The sequence below is a fragment of the Mustela lutreola genome, chromosome 5 (genome assembly GCF_030435805.1).
Source record: "Mustela lutreola isolate mMusLut2 chromosome 5, mMusLut2.pri, whole genome shotgun sequence".
NCBI classification, from domain to species: domain Eukaryota; kingdom Metazoa; phylum Chordata; class Mammalia; order Carnivora; family Mustelidae; genus Mustela; species Mustela lutreola.
Genome location: NC_081294.1, coordinates 62,039,083 through 62,062,116, shown reverse-complemented (window position 1 = coordinate 62,062,116; position 23,034 = coordinate 62,039,083). Strand labels below are relative to the sequence as shown.

The following is a 23,034-nucleotide window of genomic DNA, read 5'->3' as shown; positions in this document are numbered from 1 at the left end:
TGTATGTGTAGTTTTATATCTTGATTTTCCCACCGTGTTTTGACATAAACATGTTCCCGTGTTGTAAACTCTTTGCTGAGTGCCAGACATGGTGCCTAGCACATCACCAGTACGATCTCAATAATGCTCACACCCATCCTACAATCAGGGAACCTTAGGATTCTTGCTTTGCAGATGAGCAAACTGAGGCACAAAGAGGTAAGTGCCTCGCTCAGTGTTGTGGTGAGGACCAGGCTGTCTGGCTTCATAGGTCATACCACTAACTTGGTACATATCTGTATCATTGTTAGTTCAACCTTTCTTAGAGAGAGCAATGCCTGTTGTTCCAACTTGCTCAGCACTAGTTCCTCACTGGAGACTGCAATTCCCTACTCTCAGTTCTAGGAGAGCAGCTATGGGGTGGAGTTGAGCGCCTATGGTAGGTCTGGTCAGTAAGAGGCCTGGATCTCCCTGGCCTCTGTGATTGGCTCAGAGCAGGGCATGTGATCCAGGTGGGCCCACACAGGGAGGCTGTAGGCTGCTCCTACCCCGTGCTGTGCCCAATTGTCTTGAGAACCATCCTGGGATTGGGCCACAGCAAAGGAGGACAGTGTGAGAAGCAGGGGAGACCAAGTCCTGTAGTAGCATTTCAGATGCTGGATCCAGCTGTACCTGAAGTGGCTTCGTGGGTTCATGACACTGGACTTTGCAGGTAACTGAATTTTTAAATCCCCTTAAACCGGTCTGAGTTCGGTTTCTGTCACTTGAAACCGAGAGGTCAGGCAAGTTCACCCTGGTTTGTTGGTTGGCTGGTTTAGGGTGGCTTATACAATTTTTTTTTTACCATTATAAATAATGCCGCAATGAACATCTTTGCATATGAGCTTATCCTTGATTAGAATGATTTCCTTGTGATATTTTCACAATTGTTCCTTGGCAAAAGGATCAAACATTATCAGGACTCTATGGACATAACTTGCAAAATGTTTCCTCAAGGTCAACAATGCTTTGTACCCCTCACCTTCACTCTCCAACAGTATGTGCTACTGCGATTTTTAAAATTGAGTTCTGAAGAAGCTTTCTTTTTTAACAAGCCAAAGTTGTATTTGTTTTTTAAACAGAAAAAATTATGTTAATATAAAACAGATAAAAATAGACAAAAACCAAAACACACAACACACAAAAGCACAACACACAGGACCAGTGCAAACCCTTCCCAACCCAGTCCACCCAAGTTTTAAAATCTTTATTACAGATCCCCAAAGATTAGATTGTATTGGAGAAGTCACAGTATTGAATCAGAAAAATAAGAATAAGAGACATTTTTTAAAAGGTCTGTACACAGGTAGTGGGGAGATGGGGTGAGAGACGTACACTTCATCACTCCTACAGCAAAAAACATAATACAGAAGGGCTTCTGTGATTAGCACATATTTCTAGAATACTACTAGGTATGCTAGTCCCCTGCCCACTTTTTAAAGTTGCTTTTAAAAAGGATAAAAAGTGCACAGACACTTTCATAAGGCACAGACAGATTGTTGTACAAGTTGTTTCATTAGGGGCTTAGGAAAGACAATGAAATACCAAGAAATGCCAGGAGGCCACGTGTTCCTGAGCAGACATCCCTCTGCCGGAACTGGGGCAGAGATGGGATTGGGCAGGGGGAGGTTACTGCCTCTCATTCTCCAAGACTTTGCTCAAGCCCGTTCTCGACTGGAACTAATGGGGTTCTCTGGGGACCAGGGGATTGTTTCCAGCAGCCACTCCCAAGCCTGAAAGTAGCAGGTAGCCATCACCCCAGGGGTCTCCCTGGGGGGAATTGAGGGTAATCATCAAAAGGTGGAGCCTTTGAGGGCTCTGCCCAAGGCCATTTTGGCAGCAGCACACAGGTTACAAAGTGCCTGGCATTTATAATGCTGAAGAGGCTTCTCAAAGCATGAAGCTTTCGGGAAGGCTCTGGGGCACTCACCAGGATAGATCCCCAAAGGCAACAGAATGGCCGAATAAGACCACAGGATTCTGTCCCTAGCATCTCCTTGTCCTCTAATGTCTCTACTTCTGAAGGCAGAGCTAGGGCACTGTCCTCTCAGCTCCACATCCCCAGCACCCCACACCTAGCAGGCACACAGCAGATGTTTGTTGAATGACCGTGTGCATGTGTATGTGGTGTTTTACCAAAACCCTGAGCCCTTGTAATTTAATTTCTGGATTTCTTCCATAAACCTTTAAAGAGTACCTACTATGTGCTAGCACAGGCCCCAGTGCCTGATGGGGCACATGAAAGGTTATAAATCTGCCCAGCTCCAGACTGTCAGCTCCCTGTGGGCTCTGTCTTTAGTCCGTTTCCAGTGCCGTGTCCAGAACACAGGCCATGCGATGAGTGGGTGCTGAGCAAAGTGTTGCAGCACTTAGGGGAGCAGCTTCCCTGGGTAAACCCCAGGAGACTCCCAGTTCTGGGATTGGACTAGGGAAAGAAGCTTGTTTTGACTTGGAAACAGCCCAATTTCTCTGGGGGTTCAAAATAAACAGGCACAAGACCACAACAAAGGTGTATCTTTCGGTCTCCCCCTTCTCAGCCCTGGAATCCCTTCCTGAGGCCCAGGAAGGTGGTGGGACAACGCCTTGGCTCCTCCACAAAGTGGCCCCGTGTGTGCTTCTCTGTGTCACAAAAGGAAGCCTTTGGGTTGGACTCAGGATCTCACATGGCTCAACTCTGCCAGAAGGCAGGCAGCGGGAAGGTGAGCCTGAAAGGAAGGACACTTGTCCTTCTAGGATATGGGTGGCAGAGGGACCACAGTCTGGGGCAGGAACACTTCATACAGGTGCAGGTGCCCAGGGTCCCTCCAGGGGCTGCCTGGAGAAGGTTCTATTTTTAGTATATGTGCTGCCGAAGCGAGCACCCGGAGAAGGTTCTAGAAAGAAAATGCAAGGCAGTCTCAAGCTTTCCGGGGCTTGGGGCCAGGCAGCCAGGGGGTGGGACTGAGCACCAGACACTGCTGGGTTTGAATCCCAGCCCTGCCACTTATTACATGTGATCCTATTACTTCACTCACAGGACCTCAGTTCTCTGACCTGCCAAATGGGAATAATACCATATTTTATCGATTCTAAATAGCAGGATCCCCCCCCCCCCCATTTCAAGTCTCTGATTAGAATGAATCATATAGCTGAGGCATCTTAGTTAAATCTGCGTATTTTCCCCTTAGTGGAACATAAGATGGTGTATTTTATCATCAGTGGTGTTTTAGATCTGACTCAGTGGGGTAAGAAGGCCTGCCTCGCAGGATCCATGTGCAGGGATGCCTCTCCAGCCCAGCGCCGAGGCACATAATGGCGTGAAGTGAGAAAGAGGGGATCCCTTTCCTCGTTCTCCCGCCATGTGAGGGCCATGTGAGCCGCTCCTCTATAGCACTGAATAAATCAGTTTAGAGCATCAGGAAATGTCTGGTTTTTAGAAGATAAACACCCCCTTAATTCCTCTTGGAAACAGGGAGGCTATTTATAGCAGCTGCGGAACAAGTTAAACAGGCCACCAGCTCCTTTTGATCTGGGTAACTGGTCACCAGGAGCACGGCCTGGAGCCACGTCGGGTCCAGGCCCTCAGTCACTGGTTTCCCAGTGATGGCTGTACATGACCCTGGCTAGAACCCAGGGGTGGGGGCAGTTAGGAAGGGCAAGGAATAGGGGAGACCAGCTGCCTCCCGCGGGCTTCTGAGACCACCAGAGCTTGGGACTGGCTCAATCCTGTCAGCGGCACTGCTGCCTGGAGAACCAGCTCTAGTGGGGAGGAGGTCAAGCGTCCTCTCACACGCGGTGTGCTGACACCCCGCATGGGGGACGTGGAAGGCTCCTGCTGGCCAAATGCAGCTGGGCCCTGGGTGCTACCGAGCTTCTCCAGCTCTTTTCCTGGGGCTCTAGTCCTTCCCCAAAAACTTCCGTCACAAAATTTGAAGGTGGGCACGTTTCCCGGATTCACTAGGGGAAAAAAAAGCCAATCAGGGGTCCTTGCAGGAGCAAGGGTGGGGGTTCTGAAGTTGTGACCAGGTCAGAACACTATGACCACATCAGACAGAGAAGAAGCAGGTGGTCCAAGAGCATCGCAAAGACCAACTGGTCTTAAGGGCTTTGATTTGATGAGGGCCCAACTGGGCTGCGCTCTGGGCCCCCAGACACCTGGCAAACATGTGCTCTATGAATGCAGAAACTCTCTGAATGTTCTCCTTTCCCTGCCATCATCTGTGCGGCAGAGGAGCAGTTTAGGAATTGTAGTAAAAATGTTACCTATTCTTCGCAGGGCGTCGGGCTTTTTAGATGTTATGCTGGTCCTCTCGTGGGTTCTGGAGTGGGCAGGTACTGGGCCTCATCTTAGATATATTGGGAACTGAGAATCAGAGAGGCCCAGGGGCTTCCTTAAAGATACAGCACAAAGTAGGGCAGAGGTTAGGCCCAGACAGAACTGGAGGCAAAAGGAAGGAGCGGGCCTGCGCCAGCCTATCAGCCCCGGGGTTGGTCTGGGAGTCTGCAGACGTGGGCCGACAGGGGTGAAGAAGTCAGGGACAGGGCCAGGTCCCAGGAAATGCCTGCAAATGGCCCTGGACTCTCTCTGAAGGGGGAAAGTCCTACGGTCAGCATTTTAGTATCTCAGCTATTAACATTTTAATGGTTATTTAACATTTTAGTAATCAGCAGCGAAAGGGAAGCTGAGAATCAGAACCAGTTGCAAAGTCTTTTCCTCCTCCCACTTCCCCAGCAGGCTGCCCTGGTGGTGCCCACTGCTGCTGGTGAATGCCAGGCCCGGGGTGACAAAACGAAATGTGGAGAGCCGTCTGCGGGATGGGGTGGCCTTTCCAACTGCAGGTGAGTCAGCTGCCTCCTGGATTCTTTTCCTCCCCCAGGAAAAGAGAACCTGCTGCTTGTCTTCTTGGGGACAGCAAGGGGTGGGACAGACAAAAAACATCCAGAGGGACTGAGTCAAGGTGCGCTATGCTTATTATTAGGCTATCTGGGGTGAAGGGGTGAAAGGCTTCAGGGGATGACAGCACCCAGAGCTCTCAGTGGGCCGCAGCACCCATCCAATCTCCTCTCCAGGACTGAGAAAGAAACTAAAAAAGCAAATTGTTCTTTTCAGTTCTCCACCCACCTTCCCCCCAAGGCGTTGCTGCTTGGGAGCTGTAAACAATGAGCTATTTTTTCCTCCCCTTAGAAAATCTGAGTGCCCCTTTTCTATACCATCCAAGGGAGTTCCAAGGTGCAGGCTTCATACATTCAAAACCAGCTGACGTTCCAGCCCCAGAAAGTGAATAATTTCGAGTCACGCTACCGTCTGGGCTCTGGATTGCACATTCCTTAGTGTTAAATAACCTCCTAGAGCCAGGATCCCTGGATAAATATCTATGCTTTCTCGCTCACTCATTCTCTCACACACATTCCCTCTCTCTTCTCTGGCAGCTCCCTCCCCTCACCCTCTCTCACACACACTCAACCCAACCCAATGCAAAGAGCATTGCACAGAGAATGCTGTTTCCCAGCTGAGAGGTCACCAAGGGACAGAGTGGTCTGCCAGGCAGTTCCTGAGCTCGCTGTTGGGACGGCCTTTTGGGGACAAAGCACTTTTGAGTCAGAAGCAGCCCTTGCCTGGGCTCAGACCCCCAGGGACTCATCTCCATGACTGTCATGCCTTGTCCACCACTGGAGAGTGGCAGACCGGATGGCCACTGCCCTTGGACCCCCTGGTGACCACAGCAGTTGCCTGGCCTAGAGGGCCTTCAGAAAGGTGACCTTGCTCTGGCCAAGGCCCGTTGGCAGGCCAGGCTATGGCCTATAGATCTTAATGACATCCTTGATGGGCCGCCGGCAGATGGGGCAGCAGGCGCGGGCCTGCCTCTTGAGCCGCAGGCCACAGCTGTGGCACAGACACATATGTCCACACGTGTAGATGACTGTGTCCACTTCGCCGTCAAAACACACTGTGCACTCGCCATTCTTGCTGCCTGCCGGCTCTGGTGGGGAGAACACGGGGGACACTGGGGGGCTCAGTGGGGAGCTGGGTGCGGTCACTGTAAAAGGGAGAACAAGACAGACCATAATAATGTGGTTTTCAGCGGGGCTCCACTGGGGCAACCCCCAGAAGCCAGAGCTTCTGTGGTCGAACCTGTGGGGAAATAATTTTGAGAGACACTTGGGTTTTTCTTCTGGGCTTTGCCCCTACCCTACCCTCTTTCCCCCAAGCATCAAGCACCATTATCTCCCTTTGGGATACGATATGTAGATATCTCCTCCCTCTAGATGAATGTATGGCCGGGGAAGGAGAGGATGCAGGGGGCAAAGGTGGCCATCCTTGCTCAGTCTCAGGAAGGTTCTGGCACAGCTGAAGGAGCCAGGGCAGCCCCTACCCCCTCTAGGGTTTATACCTCCTTACCCAAGGATGACTCAGATGCTGAGGAGGACTGGTTGACACTGAAGGCCATATCAGAGTCGCTATCATCCTGGGAGCCGCTGAGGGACCCTGATGGGGATGTGGTCGCAGGGCTGGACTGCAGGGTGCCTGAGACCAAAGAGACTTCATCAGGGGAGGTGGGAGGTGGGTCCTGTTCTGCTACTCCCTGGTTCTTTTGCACCTTAGCTTCCCTATCTGTCTAATGGAGGGGGGAGTAAAAGTAACCTCCCAGGTTTCTGCTAAGGACTGACGGAATCGTCTATGTGGGGTGGACACCTATTCTTTGCCTGCTCAGCCTCCATTCCTGTTTATTTCAGAAACAGTACCAGGATTTTGTTTGGGGGCACTGACTTCACCCTCACTCACATGATCCAGGCCAGGCCAAGAAGAACTTCCACCCCTTGGTCTCACTGATGGTTTATATAAGGCTACATAACCCAGTGGAGGTCGAAGAAGTCTTCATGAGAACAACTACAACTGCTGGGAAAGAAGGGGCCCATCCATTCGGAGGTAGGTCTGGCACCGTAGAGCCTGCTTATAGAGGCTCTACATAGGGGAAAGCGAGCTTTGGGATGGGATCCTGCTGGCATGCTTTCAAAACCTCAATCCAGCTGCTCCTGAATCCATCCAATATAGTCCCAGAATTTTGAGGTGTGTGTACCCATACCTTTCCCTTTCAGTTTAGGGCACTTTGAGTGGGTTTTTTTCACTTTCAACTACAAGATTCCTGATTAGTAGTATTCAACAGGAATGAGTTTTCTTCCTTGTGTTCACTGCCATTTTGGATAATAATGGCTTATTTCTTAGGTGAGAGAGATGTTCCTTCCCTGACCCTACTTGAGGATGGATGGACAAATAATGGAGTGCTGGGGTTGCTGTCAGGTAGCAATCAGGACAGCAGGTTCCTGACCTCCAAAAGAAGTTGCTTCCATTCTACCTTCTCTTCCTGACCACTCAAGGACTCATCCTGGTTCCTCTGGAGGTGCTGGGGAGGAACGTAATGGAGACGGATTCTAGGCTTAGTTCTTGCCAAAGCCCCAGTGGAAACTTAGGCAACTCATCTCAGGGTAAATGATGACTATATCTGGTCATCCCTTAAACAACAACAACAAATGATGACCTTCCTTGTTCTTCTGCCTACAAACAACAGTCATTGATGTTACTGTATATTAAACATGCTGTACATGGCAGGCACCTGCTGCAAGCATTATATGAACCTCATAATTTCACCCTCCTGACGATGCCACGATGCAGGTGATTACTCCCTCTCTACACAGAAGGAATCCAAGGCTCAGAGAGGGTCTGTGATTTGCCCAACATCTTCATGGCTGACCAGCTATGTGACTGGGACAGTGAGTTAATCTCTCTGTGCTTCAGTTTTCTTTCCTGTGGATGGGATAGTGATACTGGTCTCACAGAGGCAGAGTATAAAATTGAATGAGAAAATATGAAGTGTTCATCATTTCTGTTACCATTTGGACTGACTTCTTGAATCATGAAAATGGAACGGGGCTCTCTGGGAGCCTTCCCTGACCACCACCTCCTTTCTACCAAATGGGAGAGAAGGCCCTCTGCAGTGGCCCACAGCATTCCATTCAGGGGTGTCTGTAGGGTCCCCCTGTGCTTAGCCTGTGTCCTGTCCTCTGCCATGCCCCACCCTGGAGCCTAGCGCCTGGTCCACAGCTGGGGGGGTGCTCCATGTCTATTGGTGGCATGAATAAAGGCAAAATCGTGTCAAAATAAGATGGTTCAAGCCCCCATCCCATTTTCTGTAGACACTGTTATTTTGATGTCCTCTCAAGTGTAGTTGTATTTGCTTTTTCTTCTACAACTTAGTATGCCTCATGTATGTAAAAAATAAATACGTGATATAAGAAGTCATAACAACAGAAATAAAAATTGCCCTGACCATCTACCGACTGCATGAAGCTGTCCAGGCCCTGACGCCAGTGGGAACTTAGGTCGGTGTGGGCAAAGGGTGGGCTTGGGAGCAGCAACATGACATTCCTGGGACACTGGTTTGAACTGCATTTCGGGGCCGCCCTGACTGAATCAGAAACTCTAGGTGGAGGCACGAGGGTGCTAATATGCGCTCAAGCCTGTAAAGCGGGCCTGGGCTTCCGCCCTGGCTCGAGATACCCAGCGGATGGCCCTGTGCATGCGCGGTCGGTCGGGGAACTCACCGAGGAGGCGCAGCTGACCCGCGGCACCGCCACGAACGGCGAAGAAGGCCCAGAGCGCCTGCGTGGTGTCGACGCACAGCAGGCGGCCGCGCGGGCGCCCATTGACGCCCAGGAGCACGTCGCCGCCCGGCCGCAGCGTGAAGCTGAGCGCGTCGCCGCCGCTTGGCACCGGCCCAGCACGCGCCACTACCCAGTACTCCTTGCGGTCGAGCAGCGCGTCGGGGTCGGCTGGCAGCTCCGCAGGCCGGAGCCCACCGGGGTCACACGACGTGATGCCGAAGGCCAGCGCGCCGGGCGCCGCTAGCCCCGGGCGGCCCACCTCCACGAAGAGGCTCTCGCCGGGTCGCAGCGGGCGTTCAGAGAAGACGAGCGTGCGGCCGCCCTCAGGCCGCGGTGCGCAGGCCACTTTGCGGTCGGTGGACAGACTCACGTCGGGTCCGCGCGTGGCGTGGAAGCGCAGGTCGGCCTCGAGCAGCGCCGGCGACGATGCGGGCCGAGGGCGCTCGCGGGGTCCGCACGGGATGGCGGCGGCCGAGGCGTCGGCGGGCAGCGGGCCCAGGGCGCGGCCCAGTGCCAGGTGGCCCAGCTTGGCCACCACCTGGTTGTTCTCGAGCTCGTTGTTGTCGAAGTTGGCGGCGTCGTGGCTGCTGGGCGGCAGGCAGGCGCTGAAGCGGGCCTGGCTGAGGCGTGCTGGTGTCAGCGTGTCGGCGAAGGCGCTCTCTGCTCCGGGGCAGAAGGAGGGTGGTGAGGGTGCGGGCTGCTGGCCTCGGTGCCCCCACTGCCCCTCGTCCCCGCCCCATAGCCCCTGCCTTCAGTTTATGTGTGTGCTGATTCAAGAACCACAGGTGCCCAGACTCTGAGTAAGCACAATCCTGGTGACTTCTCTTTGGGTTGGGCAGGTGAGGCCTTTTCTGTTTTCCTTCCTTCGACCCTCCCAACCTTCCTCCTTCCTTTCTTCTCCCTGCCCCTCCCCCCTCCTTTCCTCCCCCACTCCAGAGGTTTTCTTATACTTTGGAAGATTTGAAGACCCTTTATTGTTGGCCTCCCCAGCTAAAACACAAGCTCCATGAAGGAAGACTTTTTGCTTTATATTTGTGGCCTTAAGTGACAGGTGCTATGTTAAGCTCCCTTGGTGTGTTATCAGAGTCCTTACACAACCTGTGAGGTGTGTTCTGTTATTACCAGCCATTTAGCAAAGAAAGAAGGTGAGGCACAGAGGGGTTAAAGAATGTGACCAAGGTCACACAGCTACTGGCAAAGCCACAAGAACCCCAGCTCTTTAGCACTGTGCTGACACTGAAAGAACGCAGCACACAGCCCTGTGCCTGGGTGCTGCACAGACATTGGATATGTTAGCTTTCTGCGAGACAGCCTCATTTTATAGGGCAGAAAATTAAGAGTTTTAAGTCACCATCATGAAAATATTTTTGAATAATTTTTAGTGGTATGGAACATGTTCTTGATACTACATATGATATAGTTAAGTAAAAAAAAAACCAAAATAGTGTTTCATTTAGGTAATACAGGTCTTCATACTTTGGTAGATTACTTGCCGATTGTCCCAACAAGAATGTGAGTCCTTGCCTGTCTTTTCACTATCACCTTCTCAGGGCTTAGGAGTGTGATGGACAAAGACCTCCATTCTTTATTGGATGGATGGATGAATGAATGAATAAATGAGGTTTGAGGAAGACTGCCACTCTGAGTAACAAATCAGGGAAAGGAAGAAACAGTCACTGAAGTATTATGAAGTTTTTTTTAGTGATAAAAATATCCTCATTAACCATAATAAGTAAAGCAAGAAAAAGTATTTTTCAAACTTCTCTAACTAGACCCCTCTAGCTAAGATTTGTCATTCTGTAATTTATATCATGGAAAAAAACCTATTTCTTCCTCTTTTTAGTTTTCCAAATATAAAATTGTCATAATAATGAATATGCTTTTTCAAAAAGCATGCCCTAGCCCCTGCGAGTCTGGTATGTTACTCCCTACTCCACCTGCAGAAATCTACAGGGCAGATTTTATAAACTGGCCATCCCTGTTCTGACCCTGGCTCACAGAACTGTTTGGCCTACTGGTGTATTATTCAGTATTTCTATAATAAATATATATATTATAAGTCTTATGAGAAAACCCCAATATTTTAAAAAATCTTTTTTTAAAGATTTTATTTGTTTATTTGACAGATGGAGATTACAGGTAGGCAGAGAGGCAGGCAGAGAGAGGGGGAAGCAGACTCCCTGCTGAGCAGAGAGCCCGATGCAGGGCTTGATCCCAGGACCCTGAGATCATGACCTGAGCTGAAGGCAGAGGCTTTAACCCACTGAGCCACCCAGGTGCCCCTAAAAATCTTTTAAAATCAGTAGTCAACAATGTGAGAAAACACTGATATAACATTAAGTGAACAAAAGAAGACACAAAACTGAATATATCATTGGATTCCAATGGTGTATGTATAGGATGCATAGGAAAAATACAGGGAGGAGATACATAACAATCTGAGAATGGTTATCTCTGGATGTAAGTTGACTTCTTTTACAGTTTTAGATTTTCTCACTTTTCTCTAGTGAACATGTATTGGTTTTGTAATCAGAAAAAAAAGGCACATATAAAAGACTCATGTGTTTTAGTTTTTTTTTCTTTTAAAGACATTTTTGATAAGTGGATATTTCTCACGTAGCATCCACTTCTGGTGGAAGCTTCTGGTGCACTTTCCCAGGCCTTTCTGTCCCACCCATCCTGCTAGGCAAGCCTCAAGGCATTATCCTCGGCTTGCCCTGGGCCTCTGCCCTTGCCAGTGTCTGCTGCTGTTCCCCACCCCAGTGCAGCTCCTCCTTGCCCCAGCAGCTCTACACAGGAGTCCATCCTTCAGTGTGGTATTCTCATTAAGAGAATGGTTTGTGGAGATGGTTCAGGTCCTGGGTTCTGCCCTTCCTGGCTCTGTGACTTTAGGTAAGTCACTTAATCTCTCAGAGCCTTGGCTTCCTCAGCTTCAAATGGGATAATCCTGGTCCCACTCCCTCATGTGGTTATAGAGATGACATTAGATGTTGTTATGAATAGTGTAGCCCAGAAGATGGGACAAAGTAAGTGCTCAAAACACGTTAGTTATTATCATTATTCCCTCAGCGCTTTTTGAACAAAATGTATAGAGCACTTGCCATGTGCCAAACACTGTGCTGGGTGCTGGGTAAAGAGAGTTAAACAAGCAGGCATGGCTTCTGTGTGCATGGAGCTCCCCTTCCAGTGGGTGAGACAGACTTTAATGAAGCACTGACATAAAACCACGTAACAAACTGATGAGTGCTACTAAGAGCTGCTGTCCTGCATGGCTCTGCAGAATGAGCATGCTTCAGTGTGGGAACTCAGACTCTGAAAGGCAAGGAGAGTTACTCCACATCATGCAACCAGGGAGTGACAACTGGAGTTCTCTGAGAGTGTGTGAAAGGGGGACTTGGTCAAAAGTGAGGCCAGAACGGGTCTCTGTGACAGTGAAGATGGAGTGAAGACCTGAAGGCCAAGGGAGTAGAGGGGTGCCTGGGAAGTGGGATATGGGATATAACCATTCCAGGCAGAAGGGATAAACTGAAGAAACAGCATTTCTGAGGTGAAAGGTTAGTCTATGAGACTGGTCTAACAACATATGTGACAGCATTTAGCCTAATACCTGGCACACAGCAGCCCCTCAGAAAAGGTTGGGCCTCATAACTTATCTCTGTGCAAGGAACTTTGTCCCCATCAGACATTGTCCCTGAGTGAGACAAGCCCAAGCCAGTACACTTCAGAATCCACCTCTCAAAAGATTCTCTGTGGAGAATCAGAAATCCCACAATACCAAAAGACCCCCAAGGGAGCTTATCAAGACTTCCTAACTTCTAACCTGTGATTTGCCTTTAAACTCTCTAGACCTGATGAAAGTACATACAGGCATTTTTTTGAGACCCTGCTTACCAGATGAAATTCTTTGCATTATCCCCATCAACCCTCACCCTTATCTCATGTAGTTCTGTAAAGTGGGTACTTTTCACAACGGGAGAACACCGAGGCTCTGAGAGGTGGAATGAGTTATTTAAGGTTGCACGGCCAGGGGTGACAGAAATGAGATTCCATCTCAGGCTGTATGACTCCCAAAACCAGATCCCCTGACCACTAGCAGTACTGCCTCCAAAGTTCACCTGTCTTTGTTCCACTCTTAGAGCTGCCAGCACGTGGACTCAGCCTTGGGCCAAGTCGCTCTTGTCCTCACAAGTTTAATATGATCCCTGAGAGAATGAGTCTGGCAGTTCTGTTCCCACCCCAAACATCTACTAAATAGCAGTTCAGGGGTGCCTGGGTGGCTCAGTGGGTTGAAGCCTCTGCCTTTGGCTCAGGTCATGATTCCAGGGTCCTGGGATCGAGTCCCGCATCGGGCTTTCTGCTCAGCAGGGAGCCTGTTTTCTCATCTCTCTCTCTCTCTCTCTGCCTGCCTCTCTGCCTACTTGTCATCTCTGTCAAATAAATAAATAGAATCTTTAAATAAATAAATAAGTAGCAGCCCAAGGCCAGGCTCAGGGAGACTGAGGTGGCTAGGATTGGCTCCACAACCTCCAACTCTCCCTGGCCCATATACAGAGCCTGGCTCTGGATCTGGGAGAAAGTTGGATTATTTCCTTTCCCTAGCTCACTCAGGTCAAATATATCTGGGACTAGATGGAAGCAGAGCTGAATTTGTCTCAGGAAAAACCATATTTGTGTGAAGATGAAGGAAGCCAGGAATGTATTAGAGACAGAAAAGACCGTTCATCAGTCACTCATTGTCTCCAAAGGTGTTTCAGGACATGCTAGCAGAATGGATATAAGGAGAGGAAAAGAGGAATTAGGAATGACTCTTGAGGTTTTGGACCAGTCAACCAAGTGGGTGGTGCCCTTCAGTGACAGTGGGGATGGCTGCCTGAATGTGTTCAGTGTGGAATGCTTGTTGGATGGCAGGAGGAGATGAGTAGGTAAAGGGAGGCATCAGGGCTGAGAATATGGACTTGGGAGCCAACATCCTAAAGATGGGTTTCAAAGCCTGGTGACAGGCTTGGATATTCATCTGGAGAAAGGGTAGATGAAGATATGGTCTTACTTTATGATGGCTTATTAAACTTCACATATGTTTTGTACACTTTTCTACATGCATATTGATAGAGAAGAAAGCTGACAATAGAACCCTGGGGTTCTCAGCATATGGAGACAGGCAGGGAAGGAACCAGAAAAGAAGCCAAGGAGGAACAGCCAGGGATTCAGGAGGAAAACCAGAAGCTTGTGAAGCAAGGAGGCATGAGCAGGTCGGAGAGGCAGGGAGAGATCACGTGTGCCAAAAGTGAGAGGCCAGCTAAGAGGAAAAGCCTGAGCTCTGGATCTGACAGCATGGGGCTGAAGGGAGAGCTTGCAGGCTGAAGTCTGGTGAGACCATGAGGACAGCTTGGGAGCAGCCAGATTTCAGTGCATGAGGCAGAAATTGGATAAAATCCTTGTGAGGAGGTACATGAACACCCGCTACCCCACGTGTCACTGCTACAGCTGGGAACAACTTTCTCCAAAGTACCTGCTGGAGAACCTAACCCAGGAGAAGATGAATATGAAGGACTAAAATGCTGACAGATATTGGTCATCAAGATCAAGTCCAGCCAGACTGGGTCATTGCTAATTGCATTAACTGGTAGAGACCAAATTTTGCACCTCTTCAGTATCCATTTTTTCCTGTACATATTACAAAGCCTAAGGAACAAAAGTTGTTTTGGTTCAACTTCAAGAGGAAGTCTTTTTTATAGTCCCTAAAAATTACAAGCTGGTAGCTATACCATTGTTTGAATTGTATGACAATACACCAGGCTCTGGACCATCATTTCTTGTCTCCTTCAACTTCTGAACAAGTTCAATTTTATTTTTATTTATTTTTTTTTTAAAGATTTTATTTATTTATTTGACAGAGAGAAATCACAAGTAGATAGAGAGGCAGGCAGAGAGAGAGAGAGGGAAGCAGGCTCCCTGCTGAGAGCCTGATGCGGGACTCGATCCCAGGACTCTGAGATCATGACCTGAGCCGAAAGCAGCGGCTTAACCCACTGAGCCACCCAGGCGCCCCAAGTTCAATTTTATATACAGCTGAATTCTGTGCAGTGGTGAAATGAACACACAGCCATACACAGTGTAGAATGAACATGGTAAAAAAGTCTTTTCAGGGTTATTTCTTTCCCACTCCCTAAATTGCTACCTACTTCCTACTGTTAGAATAGTAGAGTTAATGTGGAGAACCATATTATATATGGCCATATATATACATATATATGTCTATACATGTGGTATAAACAAATGTGATATATAATTTATTATTGTTTCTCCTCATACTTCTTTGTACATTAAAGAAAGTGGACTTCTTTCTTTTTGTATTTTCTTTTACATTTCACATTAAACTTTTAAAATTAAAAAAATACATATTACTGGGATAAGATAAAGAGGATTGGGATGAGCCAAAGAGGGAGGTGGAGAGCATAGCAAAGATATTTTTGAAAAAATTTTGCTCTGAAGAAGAGCCGGGAAATGAGAAAGTAGTTGATGGAGAAGATTGCCAAGGGCATTAAAAAAAAAAAAAAAAAAAAAAAAAGATTTACTTATTTTAGAAAAAGCACGAGCCAAAGGGATGGAGGGAGGGAGAATCTCAAGCAGACTCCACGCTGAGCACAGGGCCCAATGTGGGGCTCAGTCACCTGACCCTGAGATCATGACCTGAGCCGAGACCAAAAGTTGGAAGCTTGACCAAATGAGCCACCCAGGTGCTGCAAGGGGATTTTTTTTTTTTTTTTTTTTTTTAATGAAAACCAGACCTCTTTTATGTGCTTCATGGGAACAATTTTGTGGAGAGGGAGAAAGTGAAGGTGGAAAAGGGGACAAATGATAGGAGCAATGTCTCCAAAGAGGCAGGAGGGAACAGGAGCAGAGCTCCTTCAGCCACGGCCATAGGAGGGCTTGCAGCAGGGCAGGGGTATTAGGGCTTAAGAAGGAAAGATACAGATGCCAGGTCTGTGGGCCACTGAACCCACACTTTTCTGACAGAAGAAGACTGGACCAGGGGAGACAGACCTCCACTGGACCCTGTCCGGTCCTGGATGTGACCTTAGTTTCTTTCTGCAATGTGAGGACCTTCATCCCTGTCTCATAGGTCCGTGGGAAAGGCTAATGGCAGATCTGTGGAATAACAATGTACTTGGCACTGTGCCTCATACAGAATAGGCCTTCAGGACCCTGGGAAACCAAAATCTTTCAGGCAACCCTGCCAGGCAAATGCCTTATTATCAAGACAGGGAGTTGGGTGCTGGCCTGGACCATTTAGAGAGAATACATTTACTGCAAAATCCAGTTCCCCTGTGCTGCTCCCCACTGAGGCTCTGGATGAAGCCACCTGCAGCCATTCCTCCCTGTGTGCTGTGGGGAGCTCAGCTCCTATGCTGAGGCACTCCCCCCCAGGGTCCTGGGCCCAACCCTCTCCCCTAACATGACCACTTATCACCTGGGTGACCTTGAGCAAGTCCCTGCCTTTCTCTAGGTCTGTTTCCTCACTTGAAGCATGGGGTGGTACAGTTGACCTGTAGGCTTTGTATCTGGATCCATAAGTTCAAGTCTTGGCCAAACACTTTGTTTATAACACTAATAAATAACAAACATGAACTCTAACACCACCAACTGATAGGTAACCTTGGCCAAATTATCCATCCATGCAGGGTCTGCAAAAGGGGACGATGCTACTTCCTGCCTCACAGTGTTCTAGTGAGGACTGGAAAACAGCATACAGGTAGTTCCCGGCATAGTGCCTGGTGCATAGTAGGTAACTAATTTAACGAAGGGATTAAACGCTTTCAAAAAGGGTAAATGGCTCCCCTACAAGGCCTATATAGAGCTAGGGGTTTCTGGGTGTATGGCATCCAAACCCCTTCTTCAGGCCCAGCACCCAGCTTTTGAGAGAACTGCCCCACACCTACCTCCCGACTCCACTAAGTACCCTGAGGAGGAGGAGGCCTTAACTTGGCCAGTCACTATGCCACCCGCCTGACAATGGAAAGCAATGACGCTAAACCTTGAACTTGAGCTAGACCTTGTAGGAAAGCAGCTGCCCTGCTAGATTTGCTAATCTGGTGGGATGACGGACATGGGAATGGAGCTGCTGGTGGCCTTCCCCCCCACCCCAAAAGGGAGCCGAGCTGAGGATGATGCTAATAAGGATGACAGGGCAAACAATAAAGGGAGGCCAATATTTCAGGTGCTGTTCATTGAATGCCTGCATCAAGCCAGCTTTACAGGATCATTTTCCTGAATTTTCTGTCACATGAGACATTTTTTTTTCCTTGCTTGACTAAGATTGAACTGTTTTATGCCACTTAAAACCAAAGATTTCTGACAACACAACCTGCAATGCCATGGCCTTGGATTGGTGTTGCTTATTTGGTCTGACCAGCCTTCCACCACTGGGCAGAGGAAGGACAAAGGGGCTATATGACAGTGACCACTACTGAATTGTCTGGAAGAGGGACAGAGGTGCCTCAGGACATGGGGCCTGAACTCCAGAGCTCCAAGAAAGAGCTTCTAGAGGAGCCAGGGACAGGAGGGGGAAACCTGACCATACCTGCCTCTCCTGGGTCCAGGAACTACTAAATTCAACAGAAAGTCATTTGCCTGGGCTCAGCCCCTTCTCTTTGGCCCAGAGGAGCATCTAGAGAAATCATTTTCTCAAGATGGACCACTCCAGGGGCCATCATGGCCATCCTGGTCTGTGCCCCAGACAATGGTAAACCCCAGAAGCCACAGTACAGCCTTGTGGGAGAGTATGCACTGCAATGTAGTTCGCTTGAGGGGATGGGGGGACTGGTGGCGTCCTAGTCCCATCGGTGCAGAAGCTCATAGGGAATAAGAAACCAGCAGGTCTACAGCAGCACAGACAGATCTAAAAATGAGGCAAGTGGAAAAAGAATAATGGAATAAGAATCTTTGCACAGTCTCATCTATCTGTGCATGTAAAACTCTACATGTTTTTATAAAAACACTAAACATAAGAGTAGTGCCTATTTGGGCAGGGGAAAGAGTGAGTGCGAATTTAGAGTAGGGGTTGGGGATGAAGCAGTAAAGTCAAACAAGAGAAGGGGCTTTTGTGGTCCAGGGATGACCCCATGCTTTGAGCTGACATGTCTGAAAAACTCAGCTCAGCACCCAGCAAGGAGGAGAGACAGGCACCAGTGCAAAGGGGACTGTTGTGGTCACAAGCCTGGCTATATCCTGGGATCTCCTGAAGAGCCTTAAGAGATCTAAATGCCTGGGGGCCACGCCCTGAAGCACCGATTGAATTGCTGTGGGTGCAGCCACAGTCAAGAACCACGGAATTAAGGACAGACAAATGCATCTGGGTTCTAATCCTGGCTCTGCCACTTACAAGCTTGGTGGTTCTAAGCAGGTCACTTCCCTTTTGTGAGTCATAAATTCTTTATCTAAAGGGGCTAAATCCCCGTGTCTTGAGGAGAAAATGAGCAGCTCACAAGAGACGGCACACCAGACACCGGGATCTGTAGCTGGAACCCCTTGCACGAGGAGGCTGGGCTAGGAACATAATTCCATCAACTGAAAGAAATACATGAGGCCTATGAACTTTTTCTTTCTGAGACTTAACTTTAGCTCAAATTCCAGGGCAAATAAAGGTACCCCCAGTTCCACAAGCCAGGGGGGGATATTTCCCAGATGAGGGGTGCCAGATAAAATCCGGGATGCCCAGTGACATTTGAATTCCAGAAAAACAACAAATGCTTTTATAAGTATGTCCCAAATATTGTTTGGGACATACTTGTACTAAAAAAAATCCTTTTCTGAAATTCACATGTAATGAGGTGTCCTGTATTTTTATTCAATTTGACAAACTCAGATGACACCTGAGCTTGTTGGCTTTCAGTCTTTATCTAGTGGGGTCTGTGAGAGGTGAGGACGGGGTAAGGGGTCTCTATTCTGGGGTTTTCTATTCTGGAGTTTCACAGCTGACAGTCTCTAAAGGAACTATGTCAACTCCTTGTTCCTTGTGAGGAAAAGGAGATCAGAGGGCTCTGGATTGCACAAACATTGGCTGACTTGTATTTATCCACTTGGTACCTTAGACACTGCCATTAGAAAGCCCAGTTCTAGGAACTAGGAGAGGGAGATCCCATTTAGGGTGGGATTTCTGTGGTTGTCATGTTGCCTCACCGCTGCTGCTACCAATAGTAGGGTATCTGTTGCCTGAACTCAAGCCATTAAAAAAATCATAAAAGCTTACCTTCCTTATTTTTATTATAACTCTTTTTTCTGATCATGAGTTGTTAGTAACTTTGGTGGTAGTGGTGGCAGTGGTGGGGACCACCCATAATCCCTTTACCCAGATGTACCCAATGGCAATTTACTCTTTCCCCTGGGAAGGAAGGATTAAGCTTTGATCACATGCCAGAAATTTCCCCATTATCTCATATAACCTTCAGAAAGAAAAATAACTTCATTGCCCTTTCTGATTGTAAAAGCACCATAAGCTCCTCACACATTTTTTGGTAAAGTAACTCACAGAGGTATAAAGAAATGAAATTTACCTAGAATCCTATCACTCAGAAATGGAATTCCTTCGAATCTTACTTGTACACCTGGTCCTGTAACACAGGTACTTCCTGTCAGCCCGCACATCTCCAGCACTACTTGAAGATTAGGAGACCGAGGAGCACATCTACCATAGACACTAGTGTTCCAGGGGGTTTTCTTCCTTTCTTCCAAGGGGCTTGGGGCGTTGAAGGGGACTCAATAAAAGTTTGCTAAGTGAACAAATGTGTGGGGGAAGCGTCCATACTCCTCACAGATTTATTCAGATTAAGTCATCAAAGGCAGCTTCCAGTTTGTAAATTTTCAAAAAACCCTAACCCAGATTACAGGGTGGATAGGATTTCTTGGTGGTTACTTGAACACATGGGCTACATGAGAAAGCAAGTGAATGAGGTATGATCATTTCCCTGCTCTGAATAGAGACCTTCAAAAAAGAGTGACAGGAGATCAAGGAGGCTTTAGAAACTTACATCTCCTGAAGGTGAAATGTGAAACCTTCTATGGAAAAGAGTGTGGGGGAACACGGTTAAAATGCCCAAGTAAGGCCCCAGCTTGCAGGCTGGGTAGCTATTCATAGGTTGGTTTGCATAAGCCTGGAATTGAGACATGTGCTTAGCCTCACATGCTAATGGGCAGAGATTCTGCTTTCTTAGCTATTATTTCTCGAATACCTTCTATGTGCCAGACAGTGTGCTGTGTCCCTTTCATATACCCTCTCAGGTCACCCAACAATGCCAGGAGGCGAGTAGAGTACTACTACCATAAGCCCATTTTACAGCTGAAGAAACATAGAGGTTTAATCACCTGGCCAAACCCACAAAGCTGGCAAGTCGACAACCAGGTATAGAACAGAGGTCTGTGTGACTTTCAACCTTCTATTCTTAACCACTCAGAAATTATGCCTTCCTTTGGGGAAAGGAGGGCACAGCCAGGGTGCATGAATTTTTCCGCCTTGCCCAGTGGTGGTGCAGGTGGTAGTGGTGAGCGAGGTGAGGGTCAGAGTGTTCCCTCAAGGTGCAAGGCAGAAAACCCAGAAACCACCCAGATATTCAGATCCACCAACTATGGTACCTCTCTATCATGGGATATTACTCGGCAGTTAAGACGGAATAAACCACTGATTCACACAGCAACAACACGAATGAATCTCTAAAATAATGTGCTGTGATAAAGCAGCCAGACAGAAAGCGCATATACTGTATGATTCCATTTATGTGAAATTCAAGAATAGATGCAACTAATATATGGTGAAAAATCAGGACACAGGCTGCCTCCAAGAAAGAGGGGAACCTTCCTAGGTTATGATGGATATATAAACCCATCCAAACTCAAACTAAAAAACCAAAAACTTTAGATCTGTTTATTTGCTGCAGGTAAATGACAGGCCGGACTGTGTCCAGATGCTTTGAAAAATCTGATCTCCCCTTCCTCAGAAATCACATGGGCTGGCTCACATGTAACCTATGAGTTCAAGAGCTAAGGTCACAAATACAAAGCAGGTCAGTGGTTGCCAGGGGCTGGAGGTAGGGGAGAATGGGGAAGGACAGCATAATGGGTATGGGTTTCCTTTTGTGGTGATGAAAATGTTTTAGAACTAGAGGTGATTGTTGTCAACTGAATGCCACTGGATTGTACACGTTAAAATGGTTACTTTGACATTATGTGAATTTTAAATCCTTTAAAAAGGTAAGAAAAGAAAAAAGGTCTCAAGGGCTTCTGCGCCTATGGATTTTAGCTTTAGTGGCTGCCTCCTCCGTTAGAACCACGGCTAGCCAGGCTTCTCTGTCTGCCTCCCCAGTGGACCTTGAGCCCCTTACCGGTGGCCACTGTAGATACACAAGGACTGGGGCATAAATTTGATCGCTAAGTGGATGTGTGAGTGACTGAATGAAAGAGCAAATGAATAAGTACCTGTGTGAATAACTGAATACAACGAATGGGTGTGCAAACACATGCATAAGAGAATGAGTGAGCAAATGAACAAGAGAGTGAAGGAATTGGCAAAGGATTGGACAAAAGAATGGGTGGGTGAATGAGCAAGTACCTGATGTATGAATGAACCTGGCCCAGGGCCTGGACTCTGGACCCAGCCCTTGTGGGTTTCAGTCCTGGCTTTGCAACTCAAGTTTTATTTAACCTCTCTGTGCCTCAATTTTCTCATCTGTAAAATGAATATGGCAGGTTGTGGTAAAATAATGAGAAGTTAAAATGTGTAAACTGCTTAGAACAAGGTGAGCCCTTGCTGTTTGCGAATATTGAAAAAAATACACGTCCATGAGCACGGAGAACCATTGCCTGGTCTGGCCCGCAACCTACCGAGGAGCTGCACCTCATCGGTGATGCCGTAGACGTCGATGAGCGCCCAGAGTGGGCCGCCCACGGCCACGCCGCAGTGGAAGAGCACGGGCTCGCCGTCATTGACGCTGTAGAACACGCGGCCGTGGCGGTCCGCCCAGTAGGCTAGCACGGTGTCGCGCAGCGCCAGGTTCTCGGGCAGCGCCTTGGCCCAGTAGCCAGGCCGCGTGACAAGGTCGGGGCAGGCGTACTTGGGGATGTCCTGGGCGCTCATGAGCGATGGGTCATGCGCCGTGAAGCCGAAGCGCAGCGCGCCGCTCCAGCCGGGGCGCACGGCCACCAGGCGCAGCCGCACCTGCTCGTACAGCCGGATGGGCCGCTGCGTGAACGTGACGCCATTGCAGAAGCTGTTGCGTCGAGTGGCCCGGCGCGAGTGGCCGTCCAGCCGCACGTTCTTGCCTTTGGCCTGTGCGTGGAAGCGCGGCGCTTCGCCCAGCACCGGGCGCCGCTCGGGGCCGGGGCCGCAGCACGGCCGGGTGGCCAGGAGGCGAGCCGGCGGGCTCGGGTCTGTGGGAAGAGACAGACAGGAGGGTGAGGGCCCTTCAGAACTCCATGAACAGTTTCGTCTTTTTAAAAGTCATTTCCTTTTTAAATTCCATCTTAATTAGACATTAATAAACTCTGAGTAGGTTCCAGCTACTGCCAGCCTGCCCAAGGCTATCACAACAAAGTCACTCTATGCTGTGACTCCCCCTCTCTCCCCCCCAACCCCCGCCCCCAGCCATTTACCCATAGAAAATGAAGGCATTCTTTATAAGCAAGGTTGGCTTTTCTAGAACATGCACTGTTGAGGATTCATTTCTAAGGGAATTTTGCCCCAGAGGACCTGGAGAATCTCGGGAGGGTCTTGGTTCAAAGGAGCGGGCTGCTGGCCACAAACTCAGGTGGCTGAGATTTGAGGTGGGGGCTTCATCATTTCCACCTGTCCTCCTCCATCCCCAGGGCAGTTCCTAGGAGATGGCAGGGTGGGGAATTACTACACAAGTCTCTGCTGCCCATTCACAACAGCAGCTGAGTACAGTTTTCATGGCAAGGGCTTATAAATCGCAGGCAACCCCTGGCCCATAGTGGTCTGCAGTCATGGGAGAAGAATAGTCACCTTGGGAAATGAGAGGCTGTTGTGGGGACCACTCCTCCCACACCCAGCCATGGGGCTCACTGCTCTCTGGGCATGTTGTTGGGTTTCCACTGAGACAAAGGGGAGCGAGGACAGGGGAAAATGAAGAGAGGTGTAATGATGAGCCAGGGAAGTTATGGTTCCCCTCCCCAAGCCTGTGGGGGAGGTAGAAAGCCCTGTTGGGAAGCTGGAGGCCCCTCTCCAAACAGAAGCCAATAATCCCCAGAAGACAGAATACAAGGACAGAAGCCAAGGTCCTGCAGAAGGAGAAAAGAATTTAAGGGACTCTAATCATTCGTTTAACAAATCTTTAATGAGCACATAGTGTTTTAGCCAGGTACCATGCT

General features: G+C 48.7%; 1 protein-coding gene, 1 long non-coding RNA gene and 1 pseudogene across 3 annotated transcripts in view; 2 read left to right on the top strand and 1 right to left on the bottom strand.

Moving 5' to 3' along the window:
- Window positions 1-1,057: 1,057 nt before the first annotated feature.
- The window catches only part of NEURL1B (neuralized E3 ubiquitin protein ligase 1B), a 38,713-nt gene continuing 16,736 nt past the window's right edge, over window positions 1,058-23,034 (bottom strand). The window contains exons 2-5 of one of the 2 annotated variants that reach the window (XM_059174315.1): window positions 21,532-22,077; window positions 8,599-9,318; window positions 6,398-6,523; window positions 1,058-6,035 (exon numbers count right to left, since the gene is read on the bottom strand). In XM_059174315.1, coding sequence (XP_059030298.1) covers window positions 5,791-6,035; window positions 6,398-6,523; window positions 8,599-9,318; window positions 21,532-22,077 — 1,637 coding nt within the window. In that variant the 3' untranslated portion in view covers window positions 1,058-5,790. The remainder of the gene's footprint in view (window positions 6,036-6,397; window positions 6,524-8,598; window positions 9,319-21,531; window positions 22,078-23,034) is intronic. The other variant, XM_059174316.1, reaches the window with a different exon arrangement.
- LOC131831917 (uncharacterized) lies at window positions 4,733-8,331 on the top strand. The gene is made up of 3 exons (XR_009353863.1): window positions 4,733-4,836; window positions 6,733-6,925; window positions 7,223-8,331. It is a non-coding gene; the product is annotated as an uncharacterized LOC131831917 (long non-coding RNA).
- Window positions 11,813-14,505, top strand: LOC131831485 (cleavage and polyadenylation specificity factor subunit 5-like; annotated as a pseudogene).